Source organism: Theropithecus gelada, chromosome 4 (assembly GCF_003255815.1).
Source record: "Theropithecus gelada isolate Dixy chromosome 4, Tgel_1.0, whole genome shotgun sequence".
Taxonomy (NCBI): Eukaryota; Metazoa; Chordata; class Mammalia; order Primates; family Cercopithecidae; genus Theropithecus; species Theropithecus gelada.
Window position 1 is genome coordinate 115,133,071 of NC_037671.1, and position 13,097 is coordinate 115,146,167.

The window sequence follows — 13,097 nt, forward strand, 5'->3', positions numbered from 1 at the left end:
CTCACGCCTCTAATCCCAGCACTTTGGGAGGCTGAGGTGGGCAGGTCGCTTGAGCCCCGGACCTTGAGACCAGCCTGGGTAACATGGTGAAACCCTGTCTCTACCAAAATACAAAAATTAGCTGGGTGGGGTGGTGCGTGCCTGTAGTCCCAGCTTCTCTGGAGGCTGAGCCTGGGAGGTTGAGGCTGTAGTGGGTCATGATTGCACCACTGCACTCCACCTGAGCAACAGAGTGAGCCCCCCCCCAATCTTAAAAAAAAAAAAGACAGCTTTCTGAGTGGAATATATAGGGTTTTCAATGTATGCATCTATTTGAAGATTATAAAGGGTTTACAAATTTACTGTAAAGGGAGAGGGATATGCCCTTGATTTGGGAGTATACCTCTCCAAATATACAGTTAACTGGTGTTTTACTGTATATTTGGAGAGGTGTACTCCCAAATAAAGGGCAGGGATGGGGAAGGACACTTCAGAATTGCCAAGTGAAATTATTCTTGGGACGGACAGCTTTTGAGTGGGAGGCTTTTGAGTTCCTAAACAGTGTTTTGGGACAAATTGTGCATAAAGATGCATTATGGGCTGAGCAATGGCTGGGCAGGGTCACTGGAGGGTGTAGGACGAGAGGACGCAGGAAAGATCCTGCAGGATATGCCTGGAGGACATCTAAGATATTTATGGTGACTATTTTCTTTAGGCTGCCTAGAGGACAATCACTGCTTGTTTCTTCCTGAATCCTTGGTTTTGTTTTAACTTTTACGTAATTTTATATTATTGTAGGAAAATTGGAAAACAAAGAAGGGTCAGGAACTCCCAGTGAGGGGAATAGGCCACAGAACATTCTCTACCATTAATTAAGGGTTGGGCAAAAGGAAAAACATTTTCCAAACACCTGACCTTTAAGAGCGACTTTTTCTAGCCCTGTGGGCCTTAGAAAGTTTAATGGCCATTGAGACTCATTCCTTGGTGGAAGAAACTAGCATAAACCCATTTGTTTTAGGTAAGAAATAGCAACTTCACTGGCGCTGGAAAATAGCATTGGATACACAGCGCACTTCATTCCAAGAGATATTACAAGAGATCCCTGACAGTCAGATTTCCCGATTGATTAGCTAGTTCTCGATGCGTATTATTGCTTTTCTTGTCACGTTTAAGAAGCTTGGTTGCCTTCCCAGTTTTCTAGGAAATCGGTGTCAGGTAACACTCCCAGCTGCCTCCCATGAGGAGTTACCTCTAGAGGGCAGAGAGTTTTATCTGGCACTGAAAACTTGCTGGTTGCTTTTCTAGATCCATGTTTATTTTCAGTTCAAAGACAAAGTAGAAAACTTGAGAGTGGAAAATGTTACCTTTTAGTTCACACTCTTTTAATCCCTTAGTCCTCATAAAATAAACATTCTAAAGTGTAAGCAGTAGAAATAATGTAAACTCTACAGAAACAGAAATAAATTAGTTTCTTTCAGTCTTGGTGGAGGTCCTTTTGCTGAATGCCACACTCCGCTGCGAACAGAATTCATCTTGAACCAAGAAGAAATCTTTGGCCTATTTCACTGTGTCTCCAGCATTGCATAACAGACATTTTTCAAATTCAGTTTCTTCTCCAACTGCAGCAAAAAGGCAAAGAGTAGTCTGTTTCAGGAGTCTGAAAAATAGAAAAAAAACCATGTTTGAGTAGTTTAAGAATAGCTTTCTCCTCTGGTGTTAAACCGTTAACACGTTATAGCTCTAAAGTTTGAGGCCAAAAGAAAATTCAAGAGCAGAGCGATGGTTCTGTTCACTAGATAAGGCTGATCTGTGTTTGGAATATTTGACTTAGCAGACGTGGAGAATCAGTCTGCACCACTCTGGAAGGGCAGGCACAGCTACGCCATGCAGCATTCTAAACTTCCCAAGAGATTTACTTGGGGATACTGGCAGAATTCCCAGAACTTCCAAGTTTGTAGGATCCTGTGGAATGAGAATATTTAGGATTTTTTTTTTTTTTTTTAATTTTTTGAGACAGAGTCTCACTTTGTCACCCAGGCTGGAGTGTAGTGGCGAGATCTTGGCTCACTGCAAGCTCCATCTCCTGGGTTCAAGCAATCCTCCTGCCACAGCCTCCTGAGTAGCTGGGATTACAAGTGTGCACCACTATGCCCAGCTAATTTTTGTATTTTTAGTAAAGACGAGGTTTCACCATGTTGGCCAGGCTGGTCTTGAACTCCTGGGCTCAAGTGATTCACCTGCCTTGGCCTCCCAAAGTGCTGGGATTACAGGTGTGAACCACCATGCCCAGCCTTGTTTAGGATTTTAGATAAGGAATCCTGTTACCTTGGATTTTGGGTTTTATCGAGTAGGCACAGAAAGCAATGTCTGAAAAATACCATTTAGGACAGCATGGAAGTTCATGGTCCTGGAAATTAGTACTAAAGTTTTGCTGCTTTCTCTCAAAGGCTATTAAGATTCGTTGCCATTCTTGAATCCTGTAATCTCTTAGAAAGAGAAATAAATCAAACGACGTTAAAAACAAAAGCAAAAACAAAAACGAAGACACAAAACAACACTTAAGTCCCAGAAAAAAATGTGTTCACCCCTCTAAAATGTAAATGCAATATGTTGCCTTTAATCTGAGTTTATAATACATGGAAGGACTTATCTTTTAGGCCAAGAAAGTGCAACTCTGCTGAAATCCTGTCAGTTGGCCTCCCAGAGATAACTGAGTGGTTTGGAGCCAGATAGGATGCTTGATTAGTTTCTAGACAGAAGATATTGATGAAGAGAGGGAACGAGGAGCTTCAAATACTCCCCTAACATCTGATTCAAGTGAGGGGAATAAACAGAAAACAGAAGTATTATAAGCACAACAAAGATGAACAAAAAGAAAATATTTCAGAGACACGGCCAGCCTCACTGTAGTGGCTCTGGTATCCCTTGACCTGAGGGTCAATGACTCTAGGGACAGCAGGCGTGCTAGGGTAGAGATGACCCTTTGCTTGGCAAGGCAAGGCTGGACAAGGCCTTCCATGCTCCGGAGATGGGTGGTGGAGGACCAGCTGATTAGCCACATTACATTTGTATCCCGTGATTTTGTGTCTAAAGGGGCTTAGAGTTTGTGGTCTGACTTTATTTTTTTTTGAGATGGAGTCTTGGTCTGTCGCCCTCGCTGGAATGGAGCGACGCAATATCAGCTCACTGCAACCTTCGCCTCCTGGGTTCAAGCAATTCTCGGGGTTCAGCTTCCCAAGTAGCTGGGATTACAGGTACCTGCCACCATGCCCGACTAATTTTTGTAATTTTAGTAGAGATGGGGTTTTGCCATGTTGGCCAGGCTGGTCTTGAACTCCTGACCTCAGGTGATCCGCCTGCCTCGGCCTCCCAAATTGCTAGGATTACAGATGTGATTACAGGATTACCGTGCCCGGCCTGTGGTCCCACATTTTAAGAAAAACAGAAGGACTGGCCAAAGTATAGAAAGTCTCATTACAGATGAAAACAATCAGAGATGCAATAGCTAAGGTGAGAATGTAAAAACGAATCTGTTGTTTATTGCTTATCATTGGAAGAAGCAATTTCAGAAGTTAACTCAGTGGGAAAATATTTTGGAAGATATCATATACGAAACATTCTATTTTGGCATGGGAATAAGAAATCAAAATGTGCTAAGAAAAAAATGTTTTTAAGGGGAATTAAGAATTTCACAATTGTTACCTAAGCTTTAAAACATTCCATTTTAGTTAGATAGGAGAGATTTAATTTAGCAACATAGGAGAGATTTAATTATCACTATCTTTTAGATGTTGATGAGGATTATTTAAGTATAAAGCTGGAGCTTCCATCCTACTTGGCCCCCGCCTGGAAGCGGAAAGGAAGAGGGTACACAGCACTCCTTGGATGGCTCAGGGTGATACATTGGCACCTCTTTTCTCGGAACACAATGGTGATGAGCAATTTTTGAATTGCTCTGTGAAAAGATAAAGTTTCAAGACTAAAACTACAGAGCTCAGGCGCCCTCCCAGGGCACTTTGTAACCCTGTGGTTTGTGACTTGCGACTGAACAAATCATGTTCACAGAAGGGCTGGCAGGCAGCAACCCAACTCAAGATTAATTTATGGTTATTAAATATCATTGAAAATTTCTGCCCATTTTTCCCTTGTATTGATACATTACATACATTTTTGAGACCGAGTCTTGCTCTGTCACCCAGGCTAGAGTGCAGTGGCATGATCTCAGCTCACTGCAGCCTCCACCTCCTGGGTTCAAGCGATTCTCCTGCCTCAGTCTCCCGAGTAGCTGAGATTACAGGTGTGCACCACCACGCCTGGCTAATTTTTCTATTTTTAGTAGAGATAGGGTTTCGCCATGTTTCCCAGGCTGGTCTCAAACTCCTGGGCTCAAGTGATCCACCCACCTTGGCCTCCCAAATTGCTGGGATTACGGGCATGAGCCACCACACCCGGCCTAATATTTTATATTCTTATGGGGTATATGGGAGTGTTTATTACATGCCTAGAATGTGTAGTGATCAAGTCAGGGTAACTGGGGTGTCCATTATCTTGAATATTTATCATTACTATATGTTGGTATCATTTCAAGTACTCTCTTCCTGTTACTTTGAAGTATACAAAATATTGTTGCTGAGTATAGTCATCCTAGATTGCGATCAAACATTAGAGCTTATTTCTTCTGTCTAACTGTATGTTTGTACCCAAAACCAACCTCTCTTCATACCCTCCTCCCAGCCACCCATCCTTCCCAGCCTCTGGCATCTACCATTTATTCTGCCTATGACGCTAAGCTTTTTAGCTTCCACATGAGAGTGAGAACATGCAGCACTTGTCTTTCTGTGCCCAGTTTATTTCTCATAATAACCTCCACTTCCATCCACGCTTCAAATGACATTATTTCATTCTTTTTAATGGCTAAATAGTATTCCACTGTCTATACATACCACATTCTCTTTAACCATTTGTCTGTTGATGCCATAAGCCAGTTTAGGAGAGAAATGAGTTTCTTTCCTGAACTTATTTCTGCATGTGTAATTCAAGAAAAAGCAATTCTTTTGTAAATAACAAACATTTATAGCAGGACTGGAGTAAATCTGATTCTGTACTCAACATAACTTTTCAGAGCGGAATAAAGAAGGGAGTCCCTGAATTCTTTAGGAAATTTGCCAGACTTTATTGTGTGTTCATTTGAATGAATCTTGCCAAAGTTCAGAAATATGATAAAGTTTCGGAATGAGAAAACAGAATAGGAGGAAAAAAAATATCAAATCCTTCGTTCCAATAATCTTTAAACAAAAGACTCAACAGCCGGATCAATTTCACTGGGACAAACAACTTATTTTAATTAGTTCTATTTAGTTACATCCAAAAGAATGAGTCATGCCCTTATTCTAACAATAGTGAAGGGACTACAGAGAAGTCTTGGGAAGAGGGAGCAAGGAGAGCTCAAATTCTGGTGCTTTTTTGGCATATAACGTTCACCTTTGGTTTCACACGGTTTCCTAGGAGGTGAAACAGGCTAGAAAGGTGAGGAAGGGAAGGACAGAAAGTTGTCATCAACCAAGCGCAATCTTCTTCCCGAGTGGGAGGCGCCTTCAACACTTTCCTGGGGGAATAATGAGTGTGCTGCTCAGTACCTGGGTATCCATGTCATCTACGGTGTGATCCCTGAGGGAGCAAAGTCAGCAAGCCAGACATTTCCTTTCGGATGCCCACGTTTGTCCGAGCTTTAACATTTTTATCTTATGCATTTTGAACAGCCACAGACCTCTGATTATTAGTAGAAGTGGTCCCTGATGGCTACAGTGAGAGGCACAGGAAACAGACAATGCTTGCTGGGTCATTACTGAGGAGCCACCGAGAGGGAACATTTGCTTTGTATGGTGGTTTTATCTTAGGACACTGGATCTGTTTTTGATTGTTCCAGCAGGGTCAAACGATGGGTTTTGAACCACTGCCCACTTAGCCTAGAACAGTATTTAGCAATTCACAAAGAAGAAGGAGGCCTTGGATTGGGGGGTGGGTAGGGGGTGGAAATGCCATTCCATTAGAGAATTAGGAAAGAGCTGGCTCTATTATACTTGGACTAAAAAGAGTTATGACAAAATCATAGCTTTTAATACCCAAACAATCATCTTTACTTATTTTAAAAAAAATTACCCCATTATCCTCAAATACCTGTCTGTTCAAATAGCTGATATCATCTTTTGGAATGGGCCAAAGTTCATTTTGCCCGTGACTGAAATGAAAAGGGCATCTTTCGGTTTGGGGCATAAAGGTTGGGGTAATATCGAGAGTCAACAGATGGGAGTTGAGTCTTGGCTTTTGGAGTCACTAGCTGCACAACTTGAGCAGGTTGTCGACTGCTCTGGGCAGAGTTCTTGCAGCTCTTAAACAAAAATACTACCCACCTCCCTGGGTTGATGCCAGCATGACATGTGATGAGGCTGGCAAAATGATGTGTGCCAGCTACGAAACGAGAGGCAGTGCCACAGGGTGGCAAGGCAGCTCTGTAGCCTTGCAGACCAGGGCCACCCCTCAGTGACCAAGGGGTAGGCTTGGTCCTCTTGAAGCCTTGTGGCCTTATGGGACAACACTTGGCTGCAGAGGTGCTGTGACCACCCCTGCAAAGTGCTTAGCACAATGCCCAGTGCATCGGAGGTAATTACCACAGGCCCCTGTCCTGCCCTGCAGGCCCCGTCTATAAGATCTGGAGGAACTCTTGTTAGGGAGTAGGTAATAAAGGATTTAAGGGTATGCATCAGTAAAGCTAAGGATGTGTCCCTTCGCATTACCTGAGTCCTAACTACAATGATTAAGGTATAACTGGACTTACGTGACCTACTTGGAGAGCATGTGAAAACTCACCAAAAAGCTGGAAAAATACTGTCTAAGACAGATAGGAGAATTGAACACACTTATTCTGGAGAAAAATGACAAACAGCAGAAATGTAACATAATGGGTTCCTGACATAAAAAGAGAGATTAGTTGGTATTGCTAGGCCAACTAGCAATTGGGGACATAGCAATATTTCCCCACGGCCTTACTGGGGAATGTAAGACATTCGCTACACACAAACTCACACCAAAAGACAAACAACATTTTATCAATGCTTGAGTTTATGGGTTTCTTTGTTAAACTAGTCTCCCTTACTTCATTTTCTAGAGTTTTTTTTTTCTGAAATAACAAAGATAAAAGAAGCAGTTATGGCTCCAACTTAACACAGCTCCCGCTTCTCAGCAAAAACCACATACAAACACTACCCAAACAACATCCACAACCCAAAACAAACAATTTCACACCTTGTTTTAATGTAATTTCATTTATGGGTCCCTTATCTTTCTCACCATAGCCTAGGTCTTTAGTGTTTTAGCAACAAAGGCTTAACAAAAAAACTTGGCCAGAGGAGGTGGCTCACTTGAGGTCAGGAGTTTGAGACCAGCCTGGCCAACATGGTGAAACCCCATCTCTATTAGGCCAGACATGGTGGCTCCCGCCTGTAATCCCAGCACTTTGGGAGGCCGAGGTGGGTGAATCACCTGAGGTCAGGAGTTTGAGACCAGCCTGGCCAACATGGTGAAACCCCTTCTCTACTAAAAATATAAAAACTAGCTGGGTGTGCTGGTGGGTGCCTGTAATCCCAACTGCTTGGGAGGCTGAGGCAGAACTGCTTGAACCCAGGAGACAGAGGTTGCAGTGAGCTGACATGGTGCCGCTATACTCCAGCCTTGGTGACAGAGTGAGACTCTGTCTCAAAAAATAAAATAAAATAAAATAAAATAAAATAAAATAAAATAAAAAATAAACAAATAGAATACAAAAATTAGCAGGGTGTGGTGGCACACACCTGTAATCCCAGTTACTGGGGAGGGTGAGGCAAGAGAATCGCTTGAACCTGGGAGGCGGAGGTTGCAGTGAGCCGGGATCACATCGCTGAACTCCAGCCTGGGTGACACAGCAAGACTCTGTCTCAAAAAGCAACAACAACAACAAGTCCTCAGGTGGACTACTAGTAGTGAAACAAATGAAATGAGAATCCTGGATGCCTGGCTTGCAGCTGTAACTCAGAGGTGGTTGAAGAAGAGGGTCCTTAGGTCATGGAAGCTCATCTGCAAAGGCTGAGAATATGCTGGCAAGAGGGAGAGGTTCTGGGCTCAGGAACAGGAGTCAGTGGGGAGAAGGAGGCGGGATGCTTGCGGGGAAGGAATGTGTCTTTAGAATATGGTGAGGACATGTTTGATCCCTGGGGTAGGAGAAGCAGCCCTCAGTCTTTCAAACTTCTGATTAGAAGTTGTCCCCCAGGGAGGAGGTTTAGGAATGTGGTCATTTTTCTTCCCAATGGGGAGTCAGGACAGAAGCCAGCAGGTATGGCTGCGGTGCTGTGGGGTGGACATGAATAAGATGGAGAGTTCCCAGGTCTGGGCTGCCTAAGACAGCTCAAACTCAAAGCCCAACCTGAGACTGTGCAGACCGGAAGTCATCAAGTGGCCTACTTTCTGCTGCCCTGTCCTTCCTGGGACCCATGGGGCCCTCTAGTGAAACGGTCTGTCCTATTGCTGTGTGTCGGTCCAGGGACATGAGAGCCGAACACACCTGTTGTGCCACGGTCGAGTGTTCTGGGTTGAACTGTGTACCCTAAAAGATATGCTTAAGTCCTAACCCTGAGCACCTGTGAGAGTGATCTGATTTGGAAGGAGGGTCTTTGCAGAGTAATCAAGTTAAAAGGAGGTTCTTAGGGTGGGCCCTACCTAATCCAATAGGACTGGGGTCCTTACAAGGGTGAACAGCATGTGAGACAGACACAGGGAGAAGGCGGTGGGACCACAGAGGCTGAGACGGGCGTGACGCAGCTGCAAGGTGGGAATGCCAGGTTGTGACAGCCACCACCGGATGCTAGGAAGAGGCCAGTAAGGATTCCCCCAGAGTATCGGGTGGGTGGGGGGGGGGTGTATGGCCTGGCTGACACCTTGACTTTGGACTTCTAGCCTCCAGAACTGTTTCAGACTTTCCTGTTTTAAGCCTGTTTTAAGCCACCCAGTTTGTGATACTTTGTCATGGCAGCCCCAGGAAACGGATACACCAAGATTCCTCTTTCACAGGATTCTAACTCTGTACCAAGAGATACGTGGCAGGAAGGTAGGAAGTTACTCTTTTAAAATTACAACAGATGCTGGTTTTAATCCTGGAAAAGAATAATGAGTTTACAGAGTTCTGTTATGGTCAGAGATGCTCTAAACATAACTATATTCAGGGATGACAAAATTTGGCTATCACTGGACTCACGCACAGGTACACTAAGGGCTGTGTACTGAGCATCTGAGCATCTCATTCACATCCACACCCAGGAGTGAACTCCAGTCATGGAAAGTCATTTGGTAGGATTTGAGTAACCAAGGAACAAAAGGATTTATCAGATCACTTCTGTGGTATCAGAAAAACAAGTATGACAAAAAAAGGATTCGAACTGGAAAAAAACAAAGAGAGAAAAGGTTGAAGCACATCAGCCTACCTGCATCGGGTCCTGTGAGAGCCTTGTCCACTTAGAACAAGCCTTTAACTTGTTCTGTTTCGGTATCAAGATCTATGTCATAAAAGCAGGGCCGGGTGGGCAGTCCTGGCATGGTGCTCATCTGGGGGAGAAAAACGAGTGTTAGAGATTAGCAAATGCTATAAAGTGGCCACAGCGTCTGATGATGCAAATGAACTCTATCATTCAGTACAGCCTCATAGAACTTTAGGTTTTATATGCATGTATCTCTTTAAATTTGTCATCTGATATTTCAATTTTTGTTTAAGGAAATGAAATAGAAAAGGCAAATGTCAACTTCCTGAAAATTGAGACCATTTATCTTCCCTGTGGCCCCACAACACACCCAAACTACAAAACAGTGATCTTCCAAACCTTTTCTTCTCAATAAAATCTTCATGCTGAACCCCAACAAAGACAAGCCCATCAGGTTGAAGGGGGCAGCGGGTGTGGGCAGGGTGAATACTGGTCTCCTTCTCACCCCCAAGACACATTTTTGTAAAACCTACAGCTCCCGGAGCATGGCTGGAAAACTCCTGTTCAGATGCCAGTCGTCACTGCAGTCTCCCTCAGTAACAGTAACTGGTATGCACTGAGAGCTTGCTTTGTTGACGGGCACTGTGCTACGTGCTTTCCTCATTTTATCCTCTCAATAATGTAGGAGGTAGGAACTTTTATTATTTTCATTTCACAAGCGAAGAAACTGAGGTTTGGAGAGGCTAAGTCACTTGCCCCAGGTCACACTAGTAATAAGTTGCAACACCAGAAATTTGACTTTAGTAGGCCTATACTCTCAAATTACTCATTTCACCCCTACCATACTGCCACGGCCACCCCTACTACTGCTTTTGTGACACTTGATGGACAGTCTAAGGGTTTTACAGAAAAGATCTCATTGAGCTTCCCAGCACCCTAATGAGGTAGGTACTCATTTTAGCCTTACTTTACAGATGAGGACACAGGACATTTAGGCATGAGGGTATGAGCTCAAGGACACACGGCTAGTTAGTGGTGGAGACAGGATGAAAACTGGTTCTTCACCGCTTTGTTGTGTTGGGATGAAAGATCTTCAAACCGCACACTCTCCTCCTGGATCAGAAGTCCTGTGTGTGCTGGGGCCTCTGACGCTGGCCCCCCGACGGATCCTCAGGCCCTGAAACACTGCTCCAGGGTCTAGATTCTGGGGCTCCCAGATGACCCGTTCCGTTTCCATTTCAGCATTTCCTACTGTGCTTTAATAGTGAGTGTCTCATACAAATGATGCCCATGGAGCAATGCTGCACCCAGTCGCATGGGGCAATGCTGCACCCATTTGCTTGGAGGAGACACTCGGGTTCTACTGTGCCTGCTCTCCTGAGGGTTAACGCCATGTCATGTAGAACCTCCACATGCCCTGGCCAAGACCGCTTGGATGAGATGAGGCTGCGATGTGCCAGCATCTGATGGCATCCAGGGTTTGCCTGCTTCTTCCCACATGGCAAAAAGTTCTCAGTGTAAAAGGGACTTCCCTAAGGCCTAGAGAATAGAACTCAGCTCTCACCCTCCACTGCCTTTCAGTCGTGACTCGAGGTTTCCCTCTTCACCAGCCTCTCCTCCCCGCATGGTGTTTAGAGACTCCTGTTACTCAGATGGGTCCTGTGGGCCTGTGCATGGGCATTACCTGGGAGCCTGTTAGATATCTGGAATTTCAGAGCCCACCCCAGACCTGCTGCATTTGAATCTGCAACTGGAGCAAGTCCCCAGGGGGTTCTGATGTGAACTGCACAATGTGGCCTCAGCCCCCAACAGCTCCAGCCGCCCTTCCTCACTTCACTGCCCAGCCCCTTCAGCACAGGGAAAGGGAAACTGGGGGTGAGGAGAGGGAGAGGAGGAATGGTGAGGGGGAAGAGGAGAGGAAAGCCTGCTTAACTCCTGCAGATGCAGCAGGTGGAGAGCAAACCTGTGCACCTGCAGGCCTCATTAACACCCCCTTCCCTGCCTGGCTGGGCCGGCTAAGAGTGGGAGGGGGGATGCTGGGAGACCACATAAAACATTGTGATGGATGATGGCTGGTTCTTGTCTTGCTAATTGCACAGGACTGCACTTCAGGTATATAAATGGGCTCAAAAGGCTTCCACAGCTGCCTGGAATACAGCTGCCATTCATAACACGCCCATGGGAAAATCCATTCTGGGTTCCAAACAATGAACTACAACTACACTTTTGACACAAGACCTGCTTGTAGGTGGGGACTTGCTATATGTTAAAACTTTAGGTATGAAGATGGGTATCATAGCCTCTGACGTTAAAGTTCCCAGCAGGAGGGTAACATTTTTCTCTGGTTACTCCAGTGAGTGCATATAATGGGGGAGACCCCAGAAAGAAAACCACACTTACTGTTCTACAGATTGAAACATCAAACACAAGGGTAACTGGTGGACACATATTTTTTTCCAGCTGCCTAGGTTACAACTCATACCAGGTAATTTCCCTGCCTAACCGCATTTTGAGATGGCATTTGAGGGCATCTTATGGCTTTTATAGAAGGTTTTATTTTTATTTTTTTATTTTTGAGACAGAGTCTCACTCTCACCCAGGCTGGAGTGCAGTGGCACGATCTTGGCTCACTGCAATCTCCACCTCCCGGGTTCAAGCGATTCTCCTGCCTCAGCCTCCAGAGTAGCTGAAATTATAGGCACCCGCCACCACGCCTGGTTAATTTTCTGTGTTTTTGGTAGAGACGGGGTTTCACCATGTTGGCCAGGCTGGTCTCAAACTCCTGACCTCAAGTGATCCACCCGCCTCAGCCTCCCAAAGCGCTGGGATTACAGGCGTGAGCCACTACACCCAGCTATAGAAGGCTTTTTAAGATGCCTCTATAATCTGTGCGTAGCTATGGATTTGAAAAAGAACAAGCATTTTATAGTTTAAGAGAAAGAAATGAATAATCATATTTAGCCACAGGGATGCTGTCCCACCCCTGAAATGCACTCCCTAGGTCAAAGGCATATCTTACTGGTAAGGATGTCACTGGACTCTATGGCTGTTGCAGCTTCTGAGACTGCAACACGATTTCAGTACGGATGAGGCAGTGTAAATAGAAATCTCAACTCACGGTGACAAAACAAGAAGAACTCTGAAGGCGGTGTATCTGGGTCCATCTGACCAAAGCTACCAATGGAAGATTCTACTGCAGATAACATAATTTACTGCATGCTTGTTTACACGCACTATCTTTACAAACAACAAAACCCAATTCTCCGCCTTTAACTATCTGCTGATGAAAGGCAGTGCAGGATTCGCGCGGTAACTGGAGCTGTATTTGTTAGCTGCAGTGGATCAGAACGTGAATCTTCTAGTCATTCTGATTCTGTCACAAAACCAGGATCTAAACCTGGCCAGGCTGGGAGCAGTGGCTCACGCCTGTAATCCCAGCATTTTGGGAGGCCGAGGCGGGCAGATCACTTGAAATCAGCCTGGCCAACATGGCGAAACTCTCTCTTCTAAAAATACCAACAAAAATTAGCTGGGTATGGTAATGAGCACCTGTCGTTTTAGCTACTTGAGAGGCTGAGGAAGGAGAATCATTTGAACTCACTTAGGAGGCAAAGG

General features: G+C 44.8%; 1 protein-coding gene across 8 annotated transcripts in view; it reads right to left on the bottom strand.

Moving 5' to 3' along the window:
- Positions 1 to 1,276: 1,276 nt before the first annotated feature.
- The window catches only part of MTHFD1L (methylenetetrahydrofolate dehydrogenase (NADP+ dependent) 1 like), a 233,814-nt gene continuing 221,993 nt past the window's right edge, over positions 1,277 to 13,097 (bottom strand). For all 8 annotated transcript variants that reach the window (XR_003119016.1, XM_025382470.1, XM_025382469.1 and 5 more), the window contains 2 exons: positions 9,489 to 9,609; positions 1,277 to 1,636 (listed from right to left, as the gene is read on the bottom strand). Coding sequence is in view for 7 of the 8 variants with exons in the window: in XM_025382470.1 (XP_025238255.1) it covers positions 9,520 to 9,609 (90 nt within the window). In the remaining variant the exon portion in view is untranslated. The remainder of the gene's footprint in view (positions 1,637 to 9,488; positions 9,610 to 13,097) is intronic.